Source organism: Rhinopithecus roxellana, chromosome 2, assembly GCF_007565055.1.
Source record: "Rhinopithecus roxellana isolate Shanxi Qingling chromosome 2, ASM756505v1, whole genome shotgun sequence".
NCBI lineage: Eukaryota > Metazoa > Chordata > Mammalia > Primates > Cercopithecidae > Rhinopithecus > Rhinopithecus roxellana.
Window position 1 is genome coordinate 149,990,578 of NC_044550.1, and position 25,273 is coordinate 150,015,850.

Below are 25,273 nucleotides of genomic sequence, written 5' to 3' on the forward strand. Positions count from 1 at the left end.
GTGACATATTAATTAACCCTATGGCATATTCAGCCGGCCCCTTCCTAGCACAAACTCTGTGCTGATGCCTGAGTGGCTCCACTGGGTGGGAAGGTAACATGTTTGATCACCAGAAAAACAAGGGCATTTGTCTTCCCTAGAAATGGAAGAAGTTACTCCGTTAGAAAAAACTAAAATAAATCTCCAGGGTCATAAAATCTCAGGCCTCCAGGGGATCCAGATAGGTATTTGGTTCGTTGTTCTTTTTTTGATTCATTCTTTTTTTTTTTTTTTTTTTGAGACAGAGTTTTGAACTGTCACCTAGGCTGTAGCAGTGGTACAATCTTGGCACACTGCAACCTCTGCCTCCTGGGTTCAGGCAATTCTCCTGCCTCAGCCTCCTGAGTAGCTAGGATTACAGGCGCCTGCAACCACACCTGGCAAATTGTTGTATTTTTAGTAGAGACGTGGTTTCACCATGTTGGCCAGGCTGGTCTTGAACTCCTGACCTTAAGTGATCCACCTGCCTTGGCCTACCAAGGTGCTATGATCACAAGCGTGAGCCATTGCACCCGGCCCTAATTAACTGCTTTAAATGAAATTTAGTTTTAGCCATGGAACCATGGTTTTCCCCTCAAAGAACATACTACGTGGAACTCCAAAGTTGGAAAGATGAAAAAGGGGCACCACTCTGCCTAATGGAACAGCTGAGGAACACTGTGGGAAGCCCATGATTTTGGTCCACTGCCCTCATTTAATAGATGTGAGTACTCCAGCCACCAAGTGCCATGCTCATGGTCACTCAGCAGTTAGTACACAGGCTTCTGAAGCTAGAACATAGGCCTTCTGACTTCAGTCTCTGTTTTTCTTATGGTTGACCGTCTCACCTATGTAATTGGGGGTGAATACCTCACAGGGGATTGGTGTGACAGGTTGAGCACTAGGCTCTGAAATTGAGCAGACCTGGATTTGATCTTTGATGATCTTACAAAAACTACTTAACTTCTCTAAACTTCAGTTTTCTAATCTAGAAAGTGGAGATGATAATGGCACATGCCTTATTAGGTTGCCATGAAAATTAAAAGAGATCCTGGGAACCAGAACATTTACAACAGTTCTTGGCAAATCCTGGTCACTACAAAAGTGAGCTGTTCTTATACGCCTATGAGACAAGAATCTCCTTTTCCTTCAAGTAAAAATTACTCATGTTCAGAGATAATCAGTTGTTGAATCTAAATCTCAAAGGAAAGGGGCTCACTGTGGTATTGTTTTTGAAATCCAACAGAAGTTTACCCTTTGGTAGTCCAGAAACTTACTTCCAAGGCTCTCAGTCAACTGGATTTTATATTGTACTCCAGAATGAAAAGAAACAGCAATGATGAGAAAATAAATTCAAATTAGAAATTCAAGCAAAAAGGAACAGGGGGCAGATTCTGCTTATTTTTCTATATTCTTTAGATCTATAATGCTGTACAAAGATAATTCATATTTATAATGAGCCTAGGGCACTGCAATATCCCTAAATCATCAAATAACAATTAAGTTATGATCTAGCACAGAAAATAAAACTGACACCTCTTAGAAGTATTTTAAAACAAAACTGAAATTCAAAGAGTTTTTGATTCATCTTTAGTTAACCAGAAAATCAAAAACAATTCATCACCTCAAACATTCTGCTTTATAGTGAAACTTAATGATTTCTGTTTTTTTACTCCAGGTCCCTGTAACACTTCTTTAGAAAACTTCTAAAAGCCAAGTTGCCAAGATCTAAATGATTTCTACAGAAAGCTATTATACCAAAGGGAATTCTGATTCTGGCTAAACATTGAATCTGAACTTGTTTGGGAAGGTCACTGAAACAACCAGCCAGTTTGCTGCCAACAACTTAGACTATTGTTTACTGCAAGGGTCAAAATGCCTTTAAAGTATTAGTAATGACATTTATAATTGACTAATTTGAAAAAAGAAATCTCTGGGTAGGAGGAGGAGGGAAGACGGTGGTTGCAGTACTGGAACAGCTAGGTGCAATGTGGATGTAGAAGCTGAGCTGGCCTTGGGGGGTCTCCTTCATCTCAGTGTTTCACCCCAATGCCAGGTCCACACAAGTGCTTCTCTTGACACTTCTCAAAAATGGGAGAAGAATAATAAAACTGTTTATCCTCCACAACTGCCTGCAGAACCTCAGAGACCAGCAGAAATCTACCAACACCAAAGAAAATGAAAAGACAGCAAAGACAAAATATTGCATTTGGCAAAATTGGTAGGAGAAATGTCCACTGACCAGGCTTAGCTCAACTGGGATTCAGTGACAAAAAGGGACCCAGATCATTAAAGAGGTTTTCTTAGAAGCACAAGACATGGCAGTGAAAGACCACAATGTGGAATTCAGATCCAGTTTACATATAACTGAGTCCACCTTAGGGTGAGGCCAGTGCCTGACAGGTTTTTGCTACCAAAGTAGAGGCTGCTTTGGGATCATGAAGGTTTACTGCTATTATTTTATGAAGTTGATGGAAGGGCCTCCCACTTCCATGTGAGGCACCAAAGATGGCGAAAGTCACCCATACCATAGAGGATACATTCAGAAGCTTCAGCACTGGACCATCACTCACACTATGATGGGGCTGTGATAACGGAATATCACTTAGCCTAGGAAAGAACTCCTCCATGTGTCATCATTACCACTGTGGGGAGCAGGCAAGTAGTCACTCAACATTTCAGATACTGCTGTCCATGTCTGTAAAATGGAGCCAAGATTACCTACCTATCTGTGTGCTGTGAGCACCAAAAGAGATGATGTAAATAACTTTGTAAATGATGAAGCACAAAGGATGACTAGGGTTGAAATCATCCAAACACAGTAAAATCTCTTATTACAGTCAAGGTTTTGAAAGATAGTCAATTGCATAATCTAATTGAGGAGTTCAACATTCCTAATTAAAAATGTATTTTGCTCCAATATAAACCCATTCTCTCTCATTCTAAACTCAGTGGACAGGCATATCATAGTCTACCTGAGTTGCCTCTTCAAGTTCTGAGGAGATGAGCAAGGATCACAGGGTTCTAGTCACTACTCCCAAAGGGCATTCCTTGGAGAAAGGGATACTAAGCAATTTTTCTGTTCTATCCACCATAAGCAGGTTAGAATTTCAGAATGAGATGCTATGTACAATGAAAGGGTTTTTTTTCTTTTTTTTTTTTTTTTGAGATGGAGTCTTGCTCTGTCACCAAGGCTGGAGTGCAGTGGCACAATCTCTGCTCACGGCAACCTCTGCATCCCGGGTTCAAGCAATCCTCCTGCCTCAGCCTCCGAGTAGCTGGGATTACAGGTGCCCGCCACCACACTTGGCTAATTTTTTGTACTTTTAGTAGAGACAGGGTTTCACCATTTTGGCCAGGCTGATCTCGAACTCCTTGCCTCAAGTGATCTGCCCGCCTTGGCCTCCCAAACTGCAGGATTATAGTGTGAGCCACCGTGCCTGGCCTGAAAGCATTTATAGTACAAGCACACGGGGATTATCATTGCTGTTTTAATCTCACCAGGTAGATTCAGAGTCAACACCCTACAAACCTACATATTTGTCCTCACTGGCCCCAGCCTTGGGAATGCAGACCTCTTTATAAAGCACTGGTCTCCAAAAAAGTTGCGTATATCGGCCGGGCGCGGTGGCTCAAGCCTGTAATCCCAGCACTTTGGGAGGCCGAGATGGGCAGATCACGAGGTCAGGAGATCGAGACCATCCTGGCTAACACGGTGAAACCTCGTCTCTACTAAAAATACAAAAAACTAGCCGGGCGAGGTGGCGGGCGCCTGTAGTCCCAGCTACTCCGGAGGCTGAGGCAGGAGAATGGCATAAACCAGGGAGGCGAAGCTTGCAGTGAGCTGAGATCTGGCCACTGCACTCCAGCCCAGGTGACAGAGCAAGACTCCGTCTCAAAAAAAAAAAAAAAGTTGCGTATATCACAGGAAATGTGAAAGGCAATTTACTGGAGTTAAGAAAGAAAGATTAGAATTTCTATTTCTCTGTTTTTAAATGTAAGGATAAAAACAAAATCAAGTTGTTGTTTTTTTTTTGAGACAAGGTCTCACTCTGTCACCCAGGTTGGAGAGCAGTGGTGAGTTCGCAGCTCACTGCAGCCTCGATCTGCTAGGCTCAAGCAATCCTCCCACCTCAGCCTCCCAAGTAGCTGGGACCACAGGTGTGCGTCATGCCCAGCTAATTTTTGTATTTTTTGTAGAGACGGGGTTTCACCACATTGCCAGGCTGGTCCTCAACTCCTGGTAGGCTCAAGCAATCTACCCACCTCAGCCCCCAAAGTGCTGGGATTATAGGTGTGAGCCATCATGCCTGGCCAAAATCAAGCTTTTTTAATACTTAGTTCCCTGACTGGCAGTGACCCCATAGCCCATATATTCAAAGGCTATCTATAACAAATGGTATGTTTAAAGAATCTCCAGGGAAGCTGGGAAGGCTTTGTGGGGCTGCATGCGGTGGGTGCTTTTTGTTCTCAGTGGTTCTTGAATATAGCATATGGGAGGTTCTGCAGTTTGGCGAGTTTATATCTCCTTTTAACTAAATGATCCCTTCCACAATGGACAAATGGGATATGGCACAGAGAAAGTCCCGCAGAAAATATACTACTAATAATACAAGTATGAGAAAATAGCAGAGGTGATGAGCTCTTTGCCTGCTATTTCCAAAGAAATCAGATCCAACAAGAAGTTGGCCAAAGAGAATAAAAAATAGCACCATGATTTGCAATTGCAGATTTAGATCCACTGTTGTTAAGTGTAAGTGTAGCTGGTGCTCCAGGGGTTTTAGCTGACAATGGTACTACATGTATACAACCAACAAATAAATTGGAGGTCCTTGCCTAACATTTTTATCCTGATGGGGTGTTCAGTCAAACAAATTTGGCCAGTCCTGGCCTACAGCAGTAAGCTGCATAACAAAACCCCAGTGAATGGAGACTGATTCTTGCTTTCAGGCTATTTCTGTATTGAATCAGGAAAAATTCAAATAGCAGAGTGTGACAGGCCAGAATCTGTCCTCACTGGCTCCCCTGGGAAGGAAAACAGGGACAGTAATAGATTTGGGGAGAAAATTGTAATAGTCAAGGGGACAGCCCTAAGAGAAAGAAGTGAGCAGAAGCATGACTTCTTTGGAAAAGGCAAGTGACATAGCAGACAAGGCTGTGAAAGAGACTTTGCAGATACCATGAAAGCCAGTGCCACAAACGCTAGTGGCAAAACCAAAATTGGGCCCCTAATTCAGCAGGACAAATAGCAATCATTAGAGAGAAATGGTCTACAAACTGCTGATCAACATGTCTGTCCAGGAAACCAGGCCAAGCAAGTGAACCATTCAAAAAGGACAAGCTGGGTGCGGTGGTTCACACCTGTAGTCCCACTTACCAGGAGGCTGAGGCAGGAGGGATGCATGATCCCAGGAGTTCGACACCAGCCTGGGCAAAATAGCAAGACCCTGTCTCTAGATATTAATAATAATAAATAAATAATAAAATAAAATATGGATATATGGGGTCTTCTGTAAAGGCAAGTAACCAGACCAACACTCCTCAGGAAACAAATCATTTCTCTGCAAAATTTGCCCCAAATCTAAACATTTGAACAAAGGAGAAAACACCCCTCCCAAAAAAACCTCAGGGGACAATTTCTCTGGGAAATGTGAGTAACTTTTGGCTTTGACCCATACTTTACCTCCTACACTCTGCATAATAGAAAAGAAAAAGTATCAGATGAAGGTTCTCTTTTGAAGGGGCACAAAAGCTAATCCAACTGACAGCTTTGCTGGCCCAAACCCTGAATCTGAAGAAACATCAGGGTCAGCCAGAGGTAAGGCTTGCTCCAAAATTTCTTTGTAGGAGGGCTCTGCAGTGGTGAGCTGGGCAGTGGTGGTGGTGGTGGGGGGGGGGACCCAAGCTGCATTTGCAGAGCATTTTACATAAAATGGGGATAGTCAATTATCCTATAGAGAGGATCCATAGGCCTGATGGAGACACCTAAAGTCCCCTAACCTGCCATCATGGTGCCACTACTGCCCAGAGATACAGTGAAGACACTGGTCGGGGACATTTCAGTTTTATCATCACTGTGAGGCCCCCTCAAAATGGTTAATGACATCTTCAGTCACTGGGATTATTATTTCAATTTCTATTGCCAACCGAAAAGGCATTCACCTAAGTGTTGGCACCTTTTATTGCTTGTGTAAATAAGTATTACCAAGAGTGAACTGCAGACACACTGCAGAGTCAGTCAGTATTTCCCAAATTTGAAAGAATGAGAAGTAAAGAGCCTTACCATGGCTCACGAGTGTCTTTCAGGAATCCCACACCGGCCTCTATAATTAATGAAGGTGTGGCCAACACCAGCTCCACTGGCTACTTCTGGCATTGGACACTTCTGGTTCCAGTAGTGACATAGTCAATGAGCTGGACAGAGGCAGACAAGGAGCACAGACCACCTGGTGACCATCAAACAGACCATCCAGAGGCAGAACTCCTTATCTGGGGAATTCAGAATTAAAATTCCCTAGTGTCTAATGTAGGCATCTGGTTCCAGGATTTTCAACTTTTATAACTAGAATTTCTAGACATCTCTGGAATGTCATGGCAACACTCATTTTGTAACCCTTGCTGACATTAAGGCGCCAAAATGTCCACAAATGTAATCATTTATCATGACCTACGTGGCTCATGTGGCCCAAATTACCCTTCCAATTACCCCTAAGCTCCTGATTTAAGGTCCATAAATGCTCCTAAGGGAAATCCATCAGGGCACTCAGTTCTCTCACTGAGGCGCCCCATTGTTTTGTTCTGCAGCGTTCTAACAAAACTTTCCTTTTTCAAATCTGTATTGTCGGTAAATTATTCTCACGAACCTGCGTGTGGACCTCTCCTTGATGCCCTGGCTCTGACACCTCGGTTGGAAGCAGTTTCCCCCGCTGCAGCTACTTACCTTTCCTCCCGGCCTCGGGTGTTTGGGATGGTTTCTCTCGCTGAGCGGCAGGCAGAGGTGGGGAAGCGGGTTTCCTCTCTGTCACCTCTTCCTCCTCATCCCTCTTCTGTCCCTTCCTTTCCTCGGGACCTGGGGGCGAGGGTGGCTGGCGGTCACCGCTCTCCTGGCCCTCCTTGGACGGCTCACTTGGCTCTGGGTCCGGCCTCCCTGCTCGGCGAGACAGCAGCTCTACCAAGTAGGGCCTGCTCAGTTTGGAAAGTGGGGATGCCGGTGGGGTCTGACTGCTGGGCTTGGGAGCCAATGCTGGCTTCTGTGCCAGTGGCATTTTGTTTGCTGCCTTGTCGTGCTCTGGAGCCGGGGTCTGGCTGTTGGCCGGTGGGGGCCCAGGGTGGGCCACAGGAAGAGAGCGGCTGCTGGAAGGTTCAGCCGAGTCCCTCCAGGTAGAGGGGGCTTGCTTCCGTTCTTGGGGGAGGGATGGACCATGCTTGAGGGCCACACCCTCCATCTCTTTCTCTCCACGAGCGCTCCCCACTGCAGGCGGCCCGGCATCTGCGCTGTCTCCGGTGCTGCTGTGCCTCTTCTTCTTCTTCTGTTCTGCCTGTTGGTCGCAGGTGAAGCGCAAGGAATAGTTGGTCCTTCTCAGTTTTATTCCAAACGGTGAGGTTTTTTCCTCCCCACCCGGCATCACAGGGTCTGGCTTTGCTATCCCGTTTGCAGTCTCACTGTCCGAAGAGGTCGTGGACTCTGTCTGGGCCACCACTTTCTGCGGAGGATAAGGAAGGCTTGGGACAAGGAAAGACGGGAGGTCTTTGGCAAATTTACATCCCTCGGTGGTGTCTGCGGGCTCCCGGTGCATCTCCGACTTCTCCAGACCCTTCCCGAGCTCGCGAACACCAATAGGAGGAGGCTGGGGGGCTGTCTCTTCGCTGGGTACCAGCATGGGTCTTTTTCGTATGCTTTCAGCTTCCGCGTTCTGTTTGGAGGTCTCCATGCCACCATCGGAGAATTTCTGCCAGGCAGGCATAATAGAGAACTTTGCATTGACTGGCGGAGTCTTCCGGAGGTTTCCGCGGGAATCACACCGGCCCCTGGGAGTGGACTCATCGCCGGGCCTCGACTGGTCCCTCTCGCTGCTGCGCGGGTCACTCTCGGCATTCTTCAGGATTCTGGACCGAATGGAAGCCCATTCTGCGAGTGCGGACGCGCCGCTGGGAGACTCCTGGGGGTGCTTAGCCTTCCCGCTGCCCGCCCGCGCGTCGCCGGGGCCTCGGGGAGGGTTCTCCCCAGCGGGGATGTCCGCGTGCTTCTTCTCCTCCAAGCCCAGGAGGGACTTGCACGCGGTGTCCTTGATCTGGCTCAGGTTGACGGCCGGGCTGCAGAGCTGCGCGCCCGTTACCAGAATGGCGGTGTGGGGAACGCTCTGGGACGAGGGTAGCGCGTGCTGGGCTGGGCTGGCTTTGGGGGCCTTTGGTTCCTGGGGGGCAGCGGTGAGCCCCTTGTCCTTTGCGGGCGTCACGGGGCTCAGGTTGACTTTGGGAAAGAGAATCTGCTTCCCCCCGGAGGACACCTGGAACGTGTAGGGCCGGGGCATGGTCTGCCTCTCGTCCACCTCCTGCCACCGCAGCTCCTCCACCTTGTGGCCTTGTTCAGGGGCGGCGGCTTCTTTCCTCTCCACTGGAGGCTGCGCGGCTTCCACAGGCCCCTCTTGTTTCCGGAGAGGCTCCGTGTCCCCTTCTTCTCTCTTTTCCTCGGGCCCAGGACGATCGGCCTCCTGGAAATCCCCGCTCCTTCCCTGCTGCTCTTTTCCCCGCTCGGCCTCTGGGTTCTGCTCCTTGCAAACTTCGGCTTTCAGGCGTTCCTGTTCCTCTGGCCTCTCCTCAAAGTCGTTCAGAAGCTCGCTCAGCTGGACCCTCGCGTCCTCCAGGTGCGCCTGGCCCTCCTCCTCCTCTCCCTCCAGATCCTGGTCTCCCTCCAGATCCTCCTCCTCCGGGCCCCGCCGGGCCTCCCCAACCTCCTCCGCCACATCGTGCGGCCCCTGCGCCTCCGCTTCCTCCCGCTGTTCCAGCTCTTCCCATCCCTCGGGCTCCTCTTCCTCCTGCCTTCTGAGCTCCTCCGCGCATCTTCCTTCCTCCTCCTCCTGCCGCCTCCGCTCCTTCAGCCTGGCATCCTCCTTCAGCCGCCGCCTCTCCTCCGCCTGGGCCTGGGCCTGCAGACGCCTCCGCTCCTCCTCGGCCTCCAGGCGCTCGCGCTCCACCCACTCCCTCCGCTCGGCGTCCTCCCAGCCTGGCGCTTCCATGCTCCGCCGCTGCTCTTCCCGCGGCGCCCTTTCCGCCTCTAGAGGCGGCTCCTGCCCCTCGCCCTCCTCCTCCAACAGCTCCTGCCTTCTGTTCTCTTCCCAAAGCCTCCTCTCCAGCGCCTGCAGCCTCTGGTCCTCTAAGCGTTTCTTCTCGGCTGCTTCCTCCTTTTGCCGCTTGCAGTTGGCCTCCAATTCTCGCCAGTAGTCTTCTTGGCGTCTTCTCTCTTCCTCGGAATCCAGCGGATTGGGTTCCTCTTCCTGCCACGTTGGCTTCTCCTCGCCTGGGTGTCCGTTCTGGTCCAGGGATGGCCGACTCTCAAGGCCGCCTTGCTCATGTTGTGGATCCTAACATTGGGAAGGGAAACACAATTAGCTTTTTGCTTTCTCCACCCACAGTCGTTCCTTTTCCTATTCACAGTGCCAGCGTCCCTCTTAATTTCTCAAGAACACTTGGAAGCAAGTATTCTCAAGTTCAGGGATAGCTAAACTCAGGCATCGATCACCCCACGCAAGACTCTGTCGTGGGAATGGAGGAAAGGACGTGTATTCTGTTTCCGCGCCCCCCACCCCCCACAGCTCCTTTATTTGTCGTTCCCTAATTCCTTTTCTTAATACGAACAAACAAGGGGAAAACCAATATTCCAGCATTAGATAGATGAGCAAAAAGAGACCTGGACTTCATCAATGTCCCCTGAAGCTTGTGACTTGGAAGCCTATCCTAGTCAAACTGAGGGAGCATTGGCTAAACCACTTTTCCACTGCAAAGCAAACACAACGGGTCTGGAGTCCCTCAAAAGCACCCTCTCCCTCTGAGGTCCACCAGCCTCATGGCAGAAAGGGCGAGGAAAGTAAACAGGCTTGAGTATTCCCCAACACCGTCACACACTCAAGTTCCCGATGGGGAGACACTCAGGTCTTTCCATGGCTCCACCCCAATGCCAACCCACTTGTAGAATTAGTGCCCAGTAGGCAAGGGCACCTGTCTGGTCAGCCTGGGCAGGCTCTACGCACCTGGGCAAGGTACCTGTGCTTCTTTGACACCCTCTGTTTTTTTGGCTTAACAGCCAGCTTGTGCTTGGCGGCACTGTTGTCCAGGCGAGCAATGGCCAGGGGAATGGCATCTAAGTTGACACTTTCGATGGTGCCAGCAGAAGAGAAGTGCCTTTTTGGCCGAGACGGTTTAACGGGAGCAACCTATAGGAGAGATTAAAATAGAAAGTCAGTTGGGATCAGAAGACAACCTGCAGGAAATCACAGAACGGTAGCACTCGTTCCAGTGCGTGCCTTGCCCAGCCTGACCCAGGGAATGCTGGTGAGCAGAGGGGACTCCTTGGAAAATGAAATGAACACCTGTTTTGAAACCAAAGGACACTGACTATTTGTTCCGCCAGCGTCCACTGGTATTAACTTTTAAAGGTCATATATCTTCTAGGAACTAGTTGTCCTGCTTTGATTAATATGAGGTTCAGAGTAGCTCTGAGATTAGCAAAACATAGCCAGGATGCCGAATCCTGCCCACAGCCTGTTTTGGAAAATCAGAGTTTTACCGGGCCACAGCCACACCCATTGTCTTTGGTTGCTTTTTGTGCTATGAAGGAAGAGTGGCACAAAGGAGAGTACTTGTAGCTTCATGTCACAAAGCCTAAACTAATGAGTAGTTTGCTGATCACTGGACTAGATCACCTCTGTGCTAAGAACCATTAAACTCTCAGACACTGCATATATGCCTCAGCTCCTACACGGGACTTAGTCCCTTTGAGGCCGGGAATGTGTCTTTTTTCATCTTTGTGTGGGTCCCTTTACACCCACATAGCAAACCTCATTTGGTCAGTGCTCAATAAATATTTGTTGAAGGAATGAAGGAAAATAAAGCAAAACATCTATACCTGGAACACGAAATTCCTGATCAGCAAAAATGTTTTGGTATGGCTGGGCGCGATGGCTCGCACCTGTAATCCCAGCACTTTGGGAGGCTGAGGCGGGCAGATCACTTGAGGCCAGGAGTTCGAGACCAGTCTGGCCAACATGTCGAAACCCCATCTCTACCAAAAATTTTAAAAATAAAAATAAATTAGCCGGGTGTGGTGGTGCACACCTATAATCCCAGCTGGGGAGGCTGACGCATGAGAATTCCCTGAACCCAGGATGCAGAGGGTGAAGTGAGATCGCTAGGCTGCACTACAGCCTAGCCTACAGAGCAAGACTCTGTCTCAAAAAAAAAAAAAAAAAAAAAAAAAAAGTTTTGGTACAACCACTCCAAAGAAGTCTCAGGGTAATGACTGCACTGAGAAGATAAAAGGAAGAGGGACCTGATGAGAAAAATGAGCGGCAAAAATCTGCCATGGGGACAAGTGCAGTCCTTCAAAGGATGAATTGTGGAATGGCCTGCAGCTCTAGAATACAGATGCAATCACTAAAAAATCACAACCTCAGATGAAGTGTAGATTTGGAAAGATCAGAGAATGCATGACACAGCCAGAACCCAGAGGCCACACTGAATCAGAAGGTAGGATGCCACGCCTGTACCTACAGAGAATTCACAGGCTGGCAGCAAGCAAAGGGCTCCTGGCCACACAATGCCAGAGTATTGCAGGGGGTGTAGCACTATGCCAGCAGCTCCAATGTGGCCAGGGTTTATCTGTTTGTTCCTGCTGTAAGCATGGAGTGGTGAGGTTTAGCGGAAGGGCTTGCATTTTGCAATTATCTTCTATATTTATGCACAAAAGATGAAAGATGAAGCAGCTAGCTCTAACAGCAAAATGGATGCTCAGTACATATTAATTTATGACAAGAAGCACAGAAAAATCAGCCTTTGGCCTTCTAGCTTTCATTTATTTATGGTTATCTTCATGATAGGCATCAGATTCTGAGCTGTTGCTGAATTAAACATTTGTTTCCATCCCCTAATAGATGCATGAGAAAAAGGAGTCGGAGCCAAATGTGACAGACTGAAGACGCAGATAAGCACTTGATGCTGAGATTTAAGTGCTGTGCTTTGTTTCTAGTTATCCCAGCTGGCTTCCTCATTGTCTGGGTGGCAGCACTGTCTTAAGCCATCCCCTTCTTCAGGAGCAGATCCTGCTTCCTATACTGGCTGCCAGGCCTTGGGAGGATGTCTGTCCCCTTGTGTAGATGAAAGGTTCTCAGTGGGGCAGATCGGCTCCTACAGAAGAGGTGCCCGGAGAGAAGAGTCCACAGGGTTCTTACACTCCTGCCGGTAAAGTCCCAGGTTTAAAAAAACAAAATAAAAGTAGAGAAATGCTAAAGTGCTTTTTTGTTTTGTTTTTGTTTTACTTCTCTAAATATAAGAGGACTAATTTCCTAACGGACTGGAGTTCAGGTATTCTGGAATGCCTTTTTCAATCAATTAACAGGGTTTTGAAGTACATGATCCTTTGAGGAAAGCTACCAACTTCTAGGACCCCAAACACAGGCATGCTGGGAGTATGGCTAGTTTTCAGAGCAGAGTTCAGTTCCAGCAGTTGCCTTGCTATGGAAACAGATGCTCCAACATCTGTCACTAGTGGCATTCTGAAGGAATTTAAATATATGCAGGCAACATTTATGAATGGAAAATGAGGCAGCAGGTCGCAAAATAAATAAATAAATAAATAAATAAAGGGAGGAGGGAGAAGATGAAAGTTAACTAAGGAAAGAAGTTAAATAAATAAGTTCAAATCATATTACCTTCTCTTCCATCTCACTTCCAGCTCCAGGGAGATTCAGAGGACTTAGAGAACTTGGCGTATCACTGGACTGGAACAGTAAGAGAGCATTCAAGTCAAAGGCCTGAACAGGAAGTTCTGGGCAAATAACCAGACACTGTCTGTGCCTGGGTAGGGCCGCCCCCTCCTCTACACAGGGGTGCAGCTGGCCTCAGAGAGCCAGCAGGAGTCCCAGTGGGGACTATGCTAATATCCAAACTCCAACAGCACTACCTGAGACACAGAGGGTGCACCAGCCTCTCCCCAAGTTCAATGTGTTTCCCACCTGGGTAGTCCCCAGTCTCGGTCCTTTGTGTTTTTCTCCACTGCCTGAGAGAGTGTGAGTAGCTCAACGGCCACTTTCCCTGGGATGCAGGGCTGTGTCTCATACATGGCCTCCAACCTCAATGCTTTGGCTTTGCTGGCTGCCTCTGCCCCTTCTCCAGCCACACCTCCCCCATCTAAGCAATGAGTGAGAAGAAAGAAGGCCTACCAACTCCACATGCAAAGAGCTAGGCTGAGAAGGTGAAAGACCAGGGAGGGGCCAAGAAAACAGCAGAAAGGGAGAAGAAAAAGGCTAAAGATTCATACCCCCATGTCCTAGGCATGCCCAAGACACCTCCAGAGGTCATTTGTGCCTTTCATATGGCTCACTATGCCTCTTATAGTGGTATCTTCTTTTTCTTTTTTTGAGACAGGGTCGCCACTTTGTCACCCAGGCTGGAGTGCAGTTGTACAATCACAGTTCACTGCAGCCTAGAACTGTGGGGCTCAAGCCTCAGCCACTCAGGTAGCTGGGACTAGAGGCATGGGCCACGTTTGGCTAATTTTTCATATATATATATCTCTCTCTCTTTTTTTTTTTTTTGAGACAGAGTCTCGCTCTGTCGCCTGGTCTGGAGTACAGTGGCATGATCTCAGCTCACTGCAACCTCTGCCTCCTGGGTTCAAGCTCTTCTCCAGCCTCAACCTCCTGAGTAGCTGGGATTACAGGCATGCGCCACCGCGTCTGGCTAATTTTTGTATTTTTAGTAGAGATGGGGTTTCACCATGTTGGCCAGGCTGATCTCGAACTCCTGACCTCAGGTGATCCGTCCACCTCGGCCTCCCAAAGTGCTGGGATTACAGGGGTGAGCCACTGCACCCAGCCTGTTTTATACTTTTTGTAGAGATGAGGTCTCTACAAAATATTGCCCAGGTCGTTCTCAAACTCCTGGCATCAAGTGATCCTCCCACCTCAGCCTCACAAAGTGCTGGCATTATAGGTGTGAGCCACAGTGCCTGGCCCCTGTGATACCATCTATCCTCTATTGCCATTTCTTACAAAAGCATCTTTTCTTCCCTTCCAGAGCAACGTCAGCTTGCCCTACCTCCATCCGCTCTCCACACCACACTTAGAAGGATCTTCAGAAAATACAAATCAGATTATGTCTCTGCTCTGCTTAAAATGACTCAAAGGCTTCATATTATCTTCAAAATAGCATTTACCCTTTTCCCATGGTCTATACAGTCTGGCTTGGCACCTCGCTCTACCCTCCCTCCTTGCTCCCACCAGGGTCCTGCTACACTCCTCATCCAAATAAGAGACCTCTCCACCACCAAGTTACTCACTTTTCCATTACCCTGTTTTATTTTCTGTGCACCCAGCATTTTTCTTGATCTGAAATGATTCTATTTATATATTTGTTGACTTGTTTGTTGTTTGTTACACCCTCTCATTAGGGTGTAAACTACAGAGGTGGGGAGCCCCTTGTAGAATCTTGTTCACCTCTGTAACACCCATATCTGAGACAGTGCCTGCTGAACAAACAATCCCCTAGGCCACAGTGCCCAGCACTTATGAGCTCATCAGTAACTGGGAGGACATTTGCTTCAGACCTCAGGATACCCCTGCACCAAGGCGATGGCTGTTGCTGCTGCCTAGCACTGGAGAGGTTGGAAAGAGCAATTTTAGACCTGCTGGGAGAGATGGGCCCATCCCTGCTTGACCTATCACACAAAGGGTGTCAATGCATGGGTGCTAGGTGTCACAATGGGCAACAGGGGAAGAATGTCCTTTTTCACATCCGCTCCCCACTTGCCTCTGCAAATCACTCATCTTTCTCACTACTTTTACGACGCATGAGTTGATAATGCATGATTTCTTCTGAGGCATGCCCATTTTAATAACGCCCAGCAAAATCCCAGGGGTCCTGATGGGCAAAGCCTAGAGAATGCTTTATTTATTTGTTTGTTTGTTTGTTTGTTTAAAGTGAAACCCCAGTGCCTCACATAGAGAATTCCTGACTCACTACTGGTTGGACTTTGCTCCTTTTTCCCTAAGAGGTCTAAGGGCATCTTTTCTGCTGCTTTGGAAGAACTCTCATTTCAGGATATGCTCAAAGTGTCAAGAGATCAAATTTAGACAGGATAGTGCTGCAATGTGACTTTCTTTCCAGGCTAGGTACTCTTCAAGTTGGCCTGTTTGATGTCTTCTGTCTCATGGAGCCCCTACGCATTTCTTTTTTCATTTCCCTTTAAATTAGTCCAGTTGGACAAATAATTATGCAGTGCTGCAAAGCAGGCAGTGGCTCAGTCCTAGGGAGACATAGATATGTCAGACCCAGTTTGTTCTCAAGGAATCCCATGTTTAGAGATGGAGAGAAAACAGTTACATGGACATAGATAGGGAGTACAGACATGTAAAAAATGGTGAAGACACACAGTGAAGGCATGAGAAGGTAGTACAGCTTGTGGTGAGGCCAGGTACAGCTTCCCAGAAGAGGCAGGCATAAGCCTTGAAGCATAAGTGAAAGATACTGGGAAGACCACCTGCAAAGGGCATGTCTCCTCTTTCTCCCCATCCTCATTGCTGGCTACAGGTCAGGACACCTACCAGGAAGTGCCCTTAAGCCCTGAGCCACTCATCAGAAAAGATCCTCCCTCTAATTCCCCCACTGCAGACCCCAGGGTTACTGGAGGCCCAATATCCTGCCCTGGTTTATGAGCAATCAATCAAGTAACTCCCTGGAGGAGACTTACCTTGTTCTCGGGGTCTGAGAGGATGATGTCCTGCTGAGTCACAATTTCCATGGGACTGGTCAGGAACAGATCCTCTTCTAAGCTAGCCTCTCCACTGTTTGCCTTCTTCATGGGAATGGCATTGGGTGGCCGCTGCCCAAACTTGATATTCTTGCCCAACTGTTGCTGGAGAGAAACAGAAGAAAGACATTCTGAAGCAGTGAAGCAGTTCACAACCACCACAAGCAGGTTCTCCAGCATATCTAGTGAGCACTGAGGCATACCTTGTGCACGACTGATTTCTAGACTCAACTCCATGCCAGGAAACCACGATGCCATCCTGTAATAAGTTAATTTGTTTTCTACTTTCTTTTCTTTTTTCTTTCCCACCTTCAAGCCATGAGCTTTCTCATCCAGCCACCTCTTTCATGGAGATCCCAACATTTCCCAGTGGGCATGGTGGCCACATTTTCTGAACCAAAAGTTGGGATATATGTTATGACAAACATTTTTGATTAGCCTATAAATTCATTTATATAAAAAGTCTTTTAAAAGTGCAAAAAAAAAAAAATGTATAGAAAATAGTTACATGAAATGTAAGAACCAGTGAGGGAAATCAAGACCCTAAAAGTTGATGCAACTCTCCAGCCCCTTTGGGACATATTCACTTTGAAGATTTATACTTCTGCAGCCTTCCTCACCAGCCCTTAGCTTGAGACCCCAAACCAGAACATTGCATTCTGCCACAATGGGTCACTGCCAAGGCAAAGAAGGCCCCAGAGCCAGCAAGTCTTTCCATGATCAATACTAAAACCCTGTAAAGGATAGGAACAATCTGGACATCCTCTTTGCCTTGCTGTGGCCACCTAACCATGACAAAGGGGATAGAGGAACCAAGTGGGGAAAAGCCAGAGAGGGACTGATTACTGGTGAGTGGTGGCTAAAAGTACAGGGAGAAGGGAGGGGAAAATAGGGTAGAAAGGATTAAATAGTATTTGCAAGTAGACGCAGGCCAGATTAGAAAAGCAAAAATGTCTCCAGAAGTTGCCCAAAGTCCCCTGGGGTGTAAAATTGCCCCCAGCTGAGAACCACTGCTCTAAGACCTAGGTCCTTAAGTTTCATAGTCATTATATTCCTCAAAAAATATATTTTCTGAAATGTTCATCTTTCTCTGTTTGTTTGTTTGTTTGTTTGTTTGTTTGTTTGTTTGAGACAGGGTCTCACTCTGTTGCCCAGGCTGGAGTGCAGTGGCCAAATTTCGGCTCATTGCAACCTTGAATTCCCAGGCTCAGATGATTCTCCCATGCTCAGGTGATCCTCCTACCTCAGCCTTCCAAGTAGCTGGGACTACAGGCATGAACCACCACGGTGCATACACAGCTAACTTTTGTATTTTTTGTAGAGATGGGGTTTCAACAAGTTGCCCAGGCTCGTCTCGAACTCCTGGTCTCAAGCAATCTGCACACCTTGGCCTCCCAAAGTACTGGGATTACAGGCGTGAGCCACCGTGCCTAGCCTGATATTTATCTCTAATCTGGCTAATATTTAATCCCACAGAGCTGCAAAAAGCCATAGCAATCACCTACTCCAAACCCCTCACTTTGCAAAAAAGGTCTGAGGCCCAGTGGAGAGAGGTGACTGGCCCAAGCTTATGGAAAGAATGAGTGGCTCAAAAGGAATCTGAACTCAGGTCTTTTAAAAATAACATTCAGTGTTGTTTTCATGGCACTCCACTGGTGCTCATAAATTTGACACCGCACTTCTTTATTCCAGGGGCAGAAATAAAGAGACAGAGTATTTCTAATACTTCACTGATGTTCCCTGGTGGAAGAATCCCTTGAAGGAAATGTCTTCTCTCCCTTTGAACTCAGTGGTACCAAATCCACCCACCTTTGCCCAGCTCCCCCTCAGCCTTGCACAGTGGGCAGTGAGACTGCAGAGATATAACAGAGATGAGCCCAAGGGTCCCCTCCACATGCCCCCTGGGGACCCCAGCATGCCAAGTCAGGAGCACAGCCAGGCAAGGGCTTATATTGGGTCTGCTGGTATTTCAGCCTGAGCCTGACTCTCCCAGCCTCACAGGAAAGGAGCACACACAAAAAGCCAAGTTCAGCAAGGGAAGTACAACGTCAGCAGCCTGGAAGGGTTGTGGGGAGGAAAAGGCTGAAAAGGGTATCTTCTAAAAACAAGTCCAACAGAAAGCAGCAAGTAGTATCTATTCTAAACAAATCAATAAGCAGGCATGGTTAGAACAGCCGATGGATGGAGTTAGACAAGAGGACATGGAGTAACAAGGTAACAGGCCCATCTCACCCTGCAGCCTTGGGAAAGGGGGTGGGGACCTGTGCAGAAGAGGTGGGAATGGTTCCTGTGTCCGCCCAGTCCAGCCTTCTCTAGGAGTGTTGGCCAAAAACTGGAAACTGTTCTAAATCCCCTTAGACTGAGATATCTCCTGTTGGGGGGGGTCTGCTTTTTACCAATGCTGAGATGAGGACATTTCTTGTGCTTACAGTGGAAAGGATATTTCTTTTTTTTTTTTTTTTTTTTTTTTGAGTGAGACAGGGTCTCATTCTGACGCACAGGCTAGAGTGCAGTGGCATGATCATAGCTCACTGCAGCCTCGATCTCCTGGGCTCAAGTAATCCTCCTGCCTTAGCCTCCCAAGTAGCTAGGACCACACACATCGACCACCATACCTAATGCTGGAGAACCTGCTTGTGGTGATTGTGAACTGCTTCACTGCTTCAGAATGTCTTTCTTCTGTTTCTCTCCAGCTAATTTTAAGATTGTTTTGTAGAGACGGGGTCTCACCATGATGCCCAGGCTTGTGTCAAACTCCTGCGCTCAAGTGATGCTTCTGCATTAGGCTCCTAAAGTGCTGGGATTATAGGTATGAGCCACTGCACCCAGCTGGAAAGGGTAATGAACTTCCAAGGAGGACCTGGCCTAACACTCTAATACCATTTAGTTAGGATTTTTGCCATCATCACAATACACACACACACACACACACACACACACACACACACACACACACTTAAACTTTACTTCATTTTAAATTTTTAAAATTAAATTTTAATTTTTTAGAGTTGGGGTCTCCTTCTGTTGCCCAGGCTAAAGTGCAGTAGTGCCATCATAGCTCACTACAGCCTCAAACTCCTGGGCTCAAGGAATCCTCCCCCCTCAGCCTCCTAAATAGGTGGGACTACAGGTACATACCACCATGCCCGACTAATTTTTAAAATTTTTGTAGAGTTGGGTGGGGTCTTGCTATGTTGCTCAGGCTGGTCTGGAGCTCCTGGACTCAAGCAATCCTCCTGCCTCAGCCTCCCAAAGTGCTGGCATTACAGGCATGAGCCATTTCACCTAGCCTGTTTTACTTCATTAGGGCCCTTTTTATAATACTCCTGTTGGTCCATCCTGATGCTTAAGAGACAAAAAAAGAATAAGGCAAAATGTATTTCAATTCAGTCTGAATTGAAATAATGTCCAAAGGTGGAGTAACTATTATATCTACAAATAGAAAAGAGAACAAGGTAAGAAAAAAAAAATGGAATAAGAGCAGAAAAAAGAAGGTGCCTGGTACAAAGCAGAGAAATGAAAAGAGTAATGTTAGGAGGTGAAGTTGAGAATTAAAGAGGCAAATCGAGAAGAAGGGACAGGGAACAGAGAAAATGCATAGGGAAGAAGAGGGAGCAGGGCCCGGGAAGAGCAGACCAGCTGCAGTTACAACAGCTGGGGGACGTTGGCAGGGGAGGGCAGAGGGAGAAGAGGCAGAGGGAGGGAGGGAAGCAGAATGTGTATCTATCATGTAATGTCACAGATATGTTCATCCTGGCAAAATCAGCATCATGCTGTTGCCTTTTAGAATGAAAGTGTGCATCTTAGTAAAGAAGCTGACTTGAAATCCCCCCACAGAAAACAAACTCAGGCTGGTTGCTGGGGAACTTAGGAAGAGAAACTGAGATGAAAGGATGGTCGTGATGAAGAGGAGGTGGCCGTGATGAAGAGGAGGGCTACAGTTTCTATGTCCAGACGAAGGACTGCCCTACAGTCATCCGGGATGAGACAGTGGACCCAGGCCAGGGCAGGACTCAGGATCTGAGGCATGGTGCACAATCCTCAGGTACTCAAGGCCAAGGCCTCACCCCTACAGGCTCTCCCTGTGGTACCTCCTCTGAATGCTTCCTTCAGCCAACTCAGAGGAGACCGGCTGTTAGGACATTTTGTGTGATTTACTATATCAACAATTAAGGTTACTGCTCACACCTATTTGGCAATCTCAGGTGTCATGTGAGTTGACTATGTGGATAAATGTGTCTTTTTTGTTACTTTAATTCTGCCCACTACTCAGGCATTGTCATGAGAGGAATTATGAAATAATCACTGAAAACCAGACTGTTAAGACAAGCTGGCCTTTAAGTTTTCAGAGAGATAAACTACCACTCCTCCCATCTTTAAATATACATATATCCCCAGGTTCCTTCTTCTTTTTTTTTTTTTTTTCTTCTTGCGATGGAGTCTTACTCTGTCACCCACACGATCTCAGCTCACTGCAACCTCCTCCTCCGGGGTTCAAACAATTCTCCTGCCTCAGTCTCCCCGAGTGGCTGGGATTACAGGCACGTGCCACCACACCCGGCTAACTTTTGTATTTTTAGTAGAGATGGGGTTTCACCATGCTGGCCAGGCTGGTCTTGAACTCCTGGCCTCAAGTGATCCACTCACCTCAACCTCCCAGAGTGCTGGGATTACAGACGTGAGCCACCACGCCCAGCCCCCAGGCTCCTTCTTTATACACACGGGAAGTATAAGCAGAAGGGAGAGTGGACGCTTGTGCCTCAACTGACGCTCCATGTTGCTGGTGGCTATGAATGGAGTTACTGTTGAGACTGGAATGTGAGCTACAAGAACTATATTTTATTCATTCAAATTGGGCCATTTTGTTGTAATGTGGAATGCTGCAGAATGACGTTACAGGAATGCACATCCATATTTATACGGCTTATTCCTACAATGTGGAAATGCCGAGCACATCATATTCTGCAGCTCTCTGCCAGCATCTAGATTTTTCTATCCTTCAGACTATGTCTAAAGAGCAAAGCAGAAAAAAAAAAATAAATTTGCTGTCTTTTTGAACAAACTACAGGTATCTCCATTGTTAAAATGAGTAATAAAAAAAAGAAAAAGAAAAAGCATAGGGAATTAAAGACATCCTGCTCTTGGAAGAAGTGGCTAAGAGTGGGTGTTTATTCTTTGTGTCCTTGACAGCTGCAGTAAGGTGTCAAAATCCCCGAATGTATGACTTTGGTATTTGTAAGTGAAATCTGGCTCGGTGGGATATACAAACTACTCAGGATGGAGGTGTTCCCTCCCACACCAGATAATCCATGGTACAAACAGACTAAGCATTTCCTGACAAAGGTGTGGTATAATCCTAACAATTACCTGCAGCCTCAGACTGTGGTACCCCTGAGTTTTATCACCAGTTGGTACATACCTCACAGCCTGGTCTGATCTTACACAAACAGGCACCCTCCCTGATCCGTGCTGGTGGGCAGCTGTAGGGAATGTCAAGGTCATTGCAGCTGAAATGCAATGAAGTGCAAAGCTTCTGAAGCCGCTCTGTGCTACAGCAGGTCAATGGTGATTTTATAGAGATAGCAGATCTTAAGAGCAGGAGGGGCCCTCAGATCACCCCTTGTGTGCATGCCCCTTAGTTTTCAGGAGGAGAAAGTGCCAGAGAGGTTGAATGAGTTCACCCAAAGCCATACAGCCAGGTGGTGCTGGCTTTGTATTTCACCGCATTCTGTCAGTCATTCAGATGGTATTCATACTACTGGCCACAGAGCAACTCTTTTATGTACAGAGTCCTCACAAAGGACACCATTGTTGGTTTTGTCCCTATAACTGCCCTATATATTAAAATTTGTTTTCACTATGCACCTGTATTATTTTTATATTTAGAAAAAATGGTGATTTTTTCTTTTAAATAGTGATTTTTCTTTTAAATCTGCCACAGAAATTGTGGCAGATGGTAGATTCACGTTACTCAGGAAAGGGGAGGCTGGTTTATACTGTATTCTGTATTCCCTGGAGAGATACCAACCTGTAACCTAAGACAGTTCTCGGTGAGCCAACAATGTGCAGGCACTAGAGGGCAACCTTTCCAAATGCAGGCATTACAGACACCCTTCCGTGGGTCTCTAGGGGCTGCAAGGGCTGGGAAGTTTCTTAAGCCACAGAGAAAAAAGGCATTCCAGTAGACATCTCATCTCAGAAGAATGTCTTAATAATGGTGGCTAATCAGCTTGCCAGGACATATACTGTCAAATAGGTGTTTTCCATTACTTCTCTCTTTTTAAAAATAAACATACACACACATACACAAAGACAATTCCAGACGTAAAAATATACATGCCTCAGACACAACTCAATTCTCTCATTCCATGCCTGGCATCTACAAGGGGGCAGTCTCTTAGGCTGCTTACTAAGCATCAATACCAGCATCATGTTGTCATGGAAAAATGCAAAGCATTCATGCAAGTTCATAAAGTTACTATCATTTCTACGACTTACCAGGAACATACTGCTTAGTCGACTGAAAAATAAAGCACAATCTTTTTGGGGATGATACAGTTATATCTCAGGTCACGCCAAAAAAAAAAATCACATTTTCTATGATCCCCATTTCCCTCCTCAAAGAGCAAACAAAGCCTTTTATGTTTTCAAAAATATAACTACAGAGATGAAAGGAAGCTTGTGAATCCATGCAGCAGAAGCAAAACTAGGCAGACCTCATATGAATAGATATTGCCAAAATGAGCGCACACGAATTAAATAGTTATTCTGCTTTACTCACATTTTTCTTCCTGTGTTTACGCAAGCATCACTTTGGGGAAGTTAGTCATTTTACATTTTATTAATTATGACATCAGATTATTTAAAATCATGCCTTACTGTTAACAGAAATACCAGGCACTCACATATTTTTATTGAGTTTCTATCTTTCCAACACTGCAGAATTATATAGTATACTTTTTCACAACACTAAATCCACTTCTTGGCATGGCAGTGGCATGTGGTGTGATGTGACAGATCAGATATTATTGAAGCAACAAGAGATTTTAATCTGATTTTTTTAAAACTCCTAAAAAGCTCTCATAAAATACAGCCGTTTTGTGAACTGAAATCTGTAAGTCATTCCTCTTAGAAAGGGGATACGATGAAACAGAGGTTCACAACTTCTTAGGAATAATATTGCAAGAATCAAGACTTGAAGAATGAAAGGTACGGAGGAGGGGGTCAAGGTTTTCTTTGGCCATCATCATCCTTCCCTCTTCTTCGACCTATAAGAAGTCTCCCAAAGTGCTGGGATTACTGGAGTGCGCCACCATGCCTGGCCAGGTGAGAGAATTCTATCTGCCAAGCCACTAGGCAGACCTCAGAGTCAGGCTCTAAGGGCATCTTCGACCTATAAGAAGTGCTTTTTCTATAAAAAGTGTAAGAGCACAGCCAGCTAGAACCAAGAATGGAAGCCAGTTAGGAATCCTAAGATTTGAAGGACATGCCTGGGGTTGGCCCTGAGGGCAGGACTATGGCTTTGGGAAGCAGCGGCAGCAGGCATCAAGATCTAGGCAAGTTGGGTGTCGTTCCAGGGTTTCTTAGCTACTTCCCCATCTGCCACAGGCTACACATTTAGCTGGGTGTTATGTGGAATATGTGACCAGACACAATTTCCACAAAATATCACAAAATACACAGCTCATGCTCCATAGAAACAAGAACACCTCAGAAATAAATTTTTGTTTGTTTGTTTGAGACGAAGTCTCTGTCTCCAGGCTGGAGTGCAGTGTCGCGATCTTGGCTCACCGCAACCTCCAGAGAATCAAGCGATTCTCCTGCCTCAGCCTCCCGAGTAGCTGGGACTACAGGCACGTGCCACCAGACCCACCTACTTTTTTGTATTTTTTTTTTTTTTTTTTTTTTTTGAGACGGAGTCTCGCTCTGTGACCCAGGCTGGAGTGCAGTGGCCGGATCTCAGCTCACTGCATGCTCCGCCTCCCGGGTTTACGCCATTCTCCTGCCTCAGCCTCCCAAGTAGCTGGGACTACAGGCGCCCGCCAACTCGCCCGGCTAGTTTTTTGTATTTTTTAGTAGAGACGGGGTTTCGCCGTGTTAGCTAGGTTGGTCTCGATCTCCTGACCTCGCGATCCACCCGTCTCGGCCTCCCAAAGTGCTGGGATTACAGGCTTGAGCCACCGCGCCCGGCCACTTTTTTGTATTTTTAGTAGAGACAGGGTTTCACTGTGTTAGTCAAGATGGTCTCAATCTTCTGCTGATCTCTACTGAGTAAAGTGCGTCAGCATATCAGTAGCTACTGAGGGCAGCTGTTCTCTTTTCCTTTTTTTTTTTCTTGTTCATTGATTCATTTATTAATCCAGTGTTGTAGACTTACAGACAGGTGGAAACCAGCAGCCCAGAGCCCTCTGCTCATAACCTGGAGAGCCTCCAAGCAGCTAGCTGGAGAACCTCAGAGAAGTACTTGCTTGGGCATTTATCTTGGGTAAGAGAAATTTCTTTTTTTTTGGACAAGCTCTCACTCTATCACCCAGGCTGGCATGCAGTGGTGTGATCTCAGTTTACTACAACCTCCGCCTCCCAGGCTCAAGCCATCCTCCCACCTCAGCCTCCTGAGAAACTGGGACTACAGGCATACACCACCATGCCTGGCTAACTTTTGTATTTTCGGTAGAGATGTGGTTTCACCATGTTGCCCAGGCTGGTCTCGAACTCCTGAGCTCAAGCAGTCTACCCACCTCGGCCTCCCAAAGTGCTGGAATTACCGGAGTGAGCCACCGTGCCTGGCCAGGTGAGAGAATTCTATCTGCCAAGCCACTAGGCAGACCTCATAGTCAGGCTCTAAGGGCATTGCTCTTCTTGCTTTTCCTGTATTACCTGCCATTGCAATCACATTTAGTGAAGAATTATTTATTATATTTTCATTGTTATGGAGGTACCACCAGAGCTGATTTTAGGTAGGAAAGCTGCCCCATTCTGCAGAGTGAACTGAAAGGTGGCTTAAGAGCTTTGTGATTTTCTTCTGAGACAAGGTGGCTCAGGATGGTGAGATTTACAAACACAACAGAAAAATACAGTCATGTCATTCACTGTCCAATGATAGAGACTCGGAAAGTGGATATGTGTTGTGCATACTCTCAGTCAACAGTCAGCCCTGATTCAGGGATTATGGGCAATGCTTAATGGTTAGGAACTCTTCCTCTCATCCAAGCCCTGTAGCTTTGTTGTTGTTGT

General features: G+C 46.8%; 1 protein-coding gene across 1 annotated transcript in view; it reads right to left on the reverse strand.

Moving 5' to 3' along the window:
* The window catches only part of CRACD (capping protein inhibiting regulator of actin dynamics), a 58,465-nt gene that overhangs the window by 7,348 nt on the left and 25,844 nt on the right, over positions 1–25,273 (reverse strand). Inside the window, exons 3-6 of the mRNA XM_030925912.1 lie at positions 15,980–16,144; positions 12,942–13,010; positions 10,266–10,448; positions 6,959–9,599 (exon numbers count right to left, since the gene is read on the reverse strand). Coding sequence (XP_030781772.1) covers positions 6,959–9,599; positions 10,266–10,448; positions 12,942–13,010; positions 15,980–16,144 — 3,058 coding nt within the window. The remainder of the gene's footprint in view (positions 1–6,958; positions 9,600–10,265; positions 10,449–12,941; positions 13,011–15,979; positions 16,145–25,273) is intronic.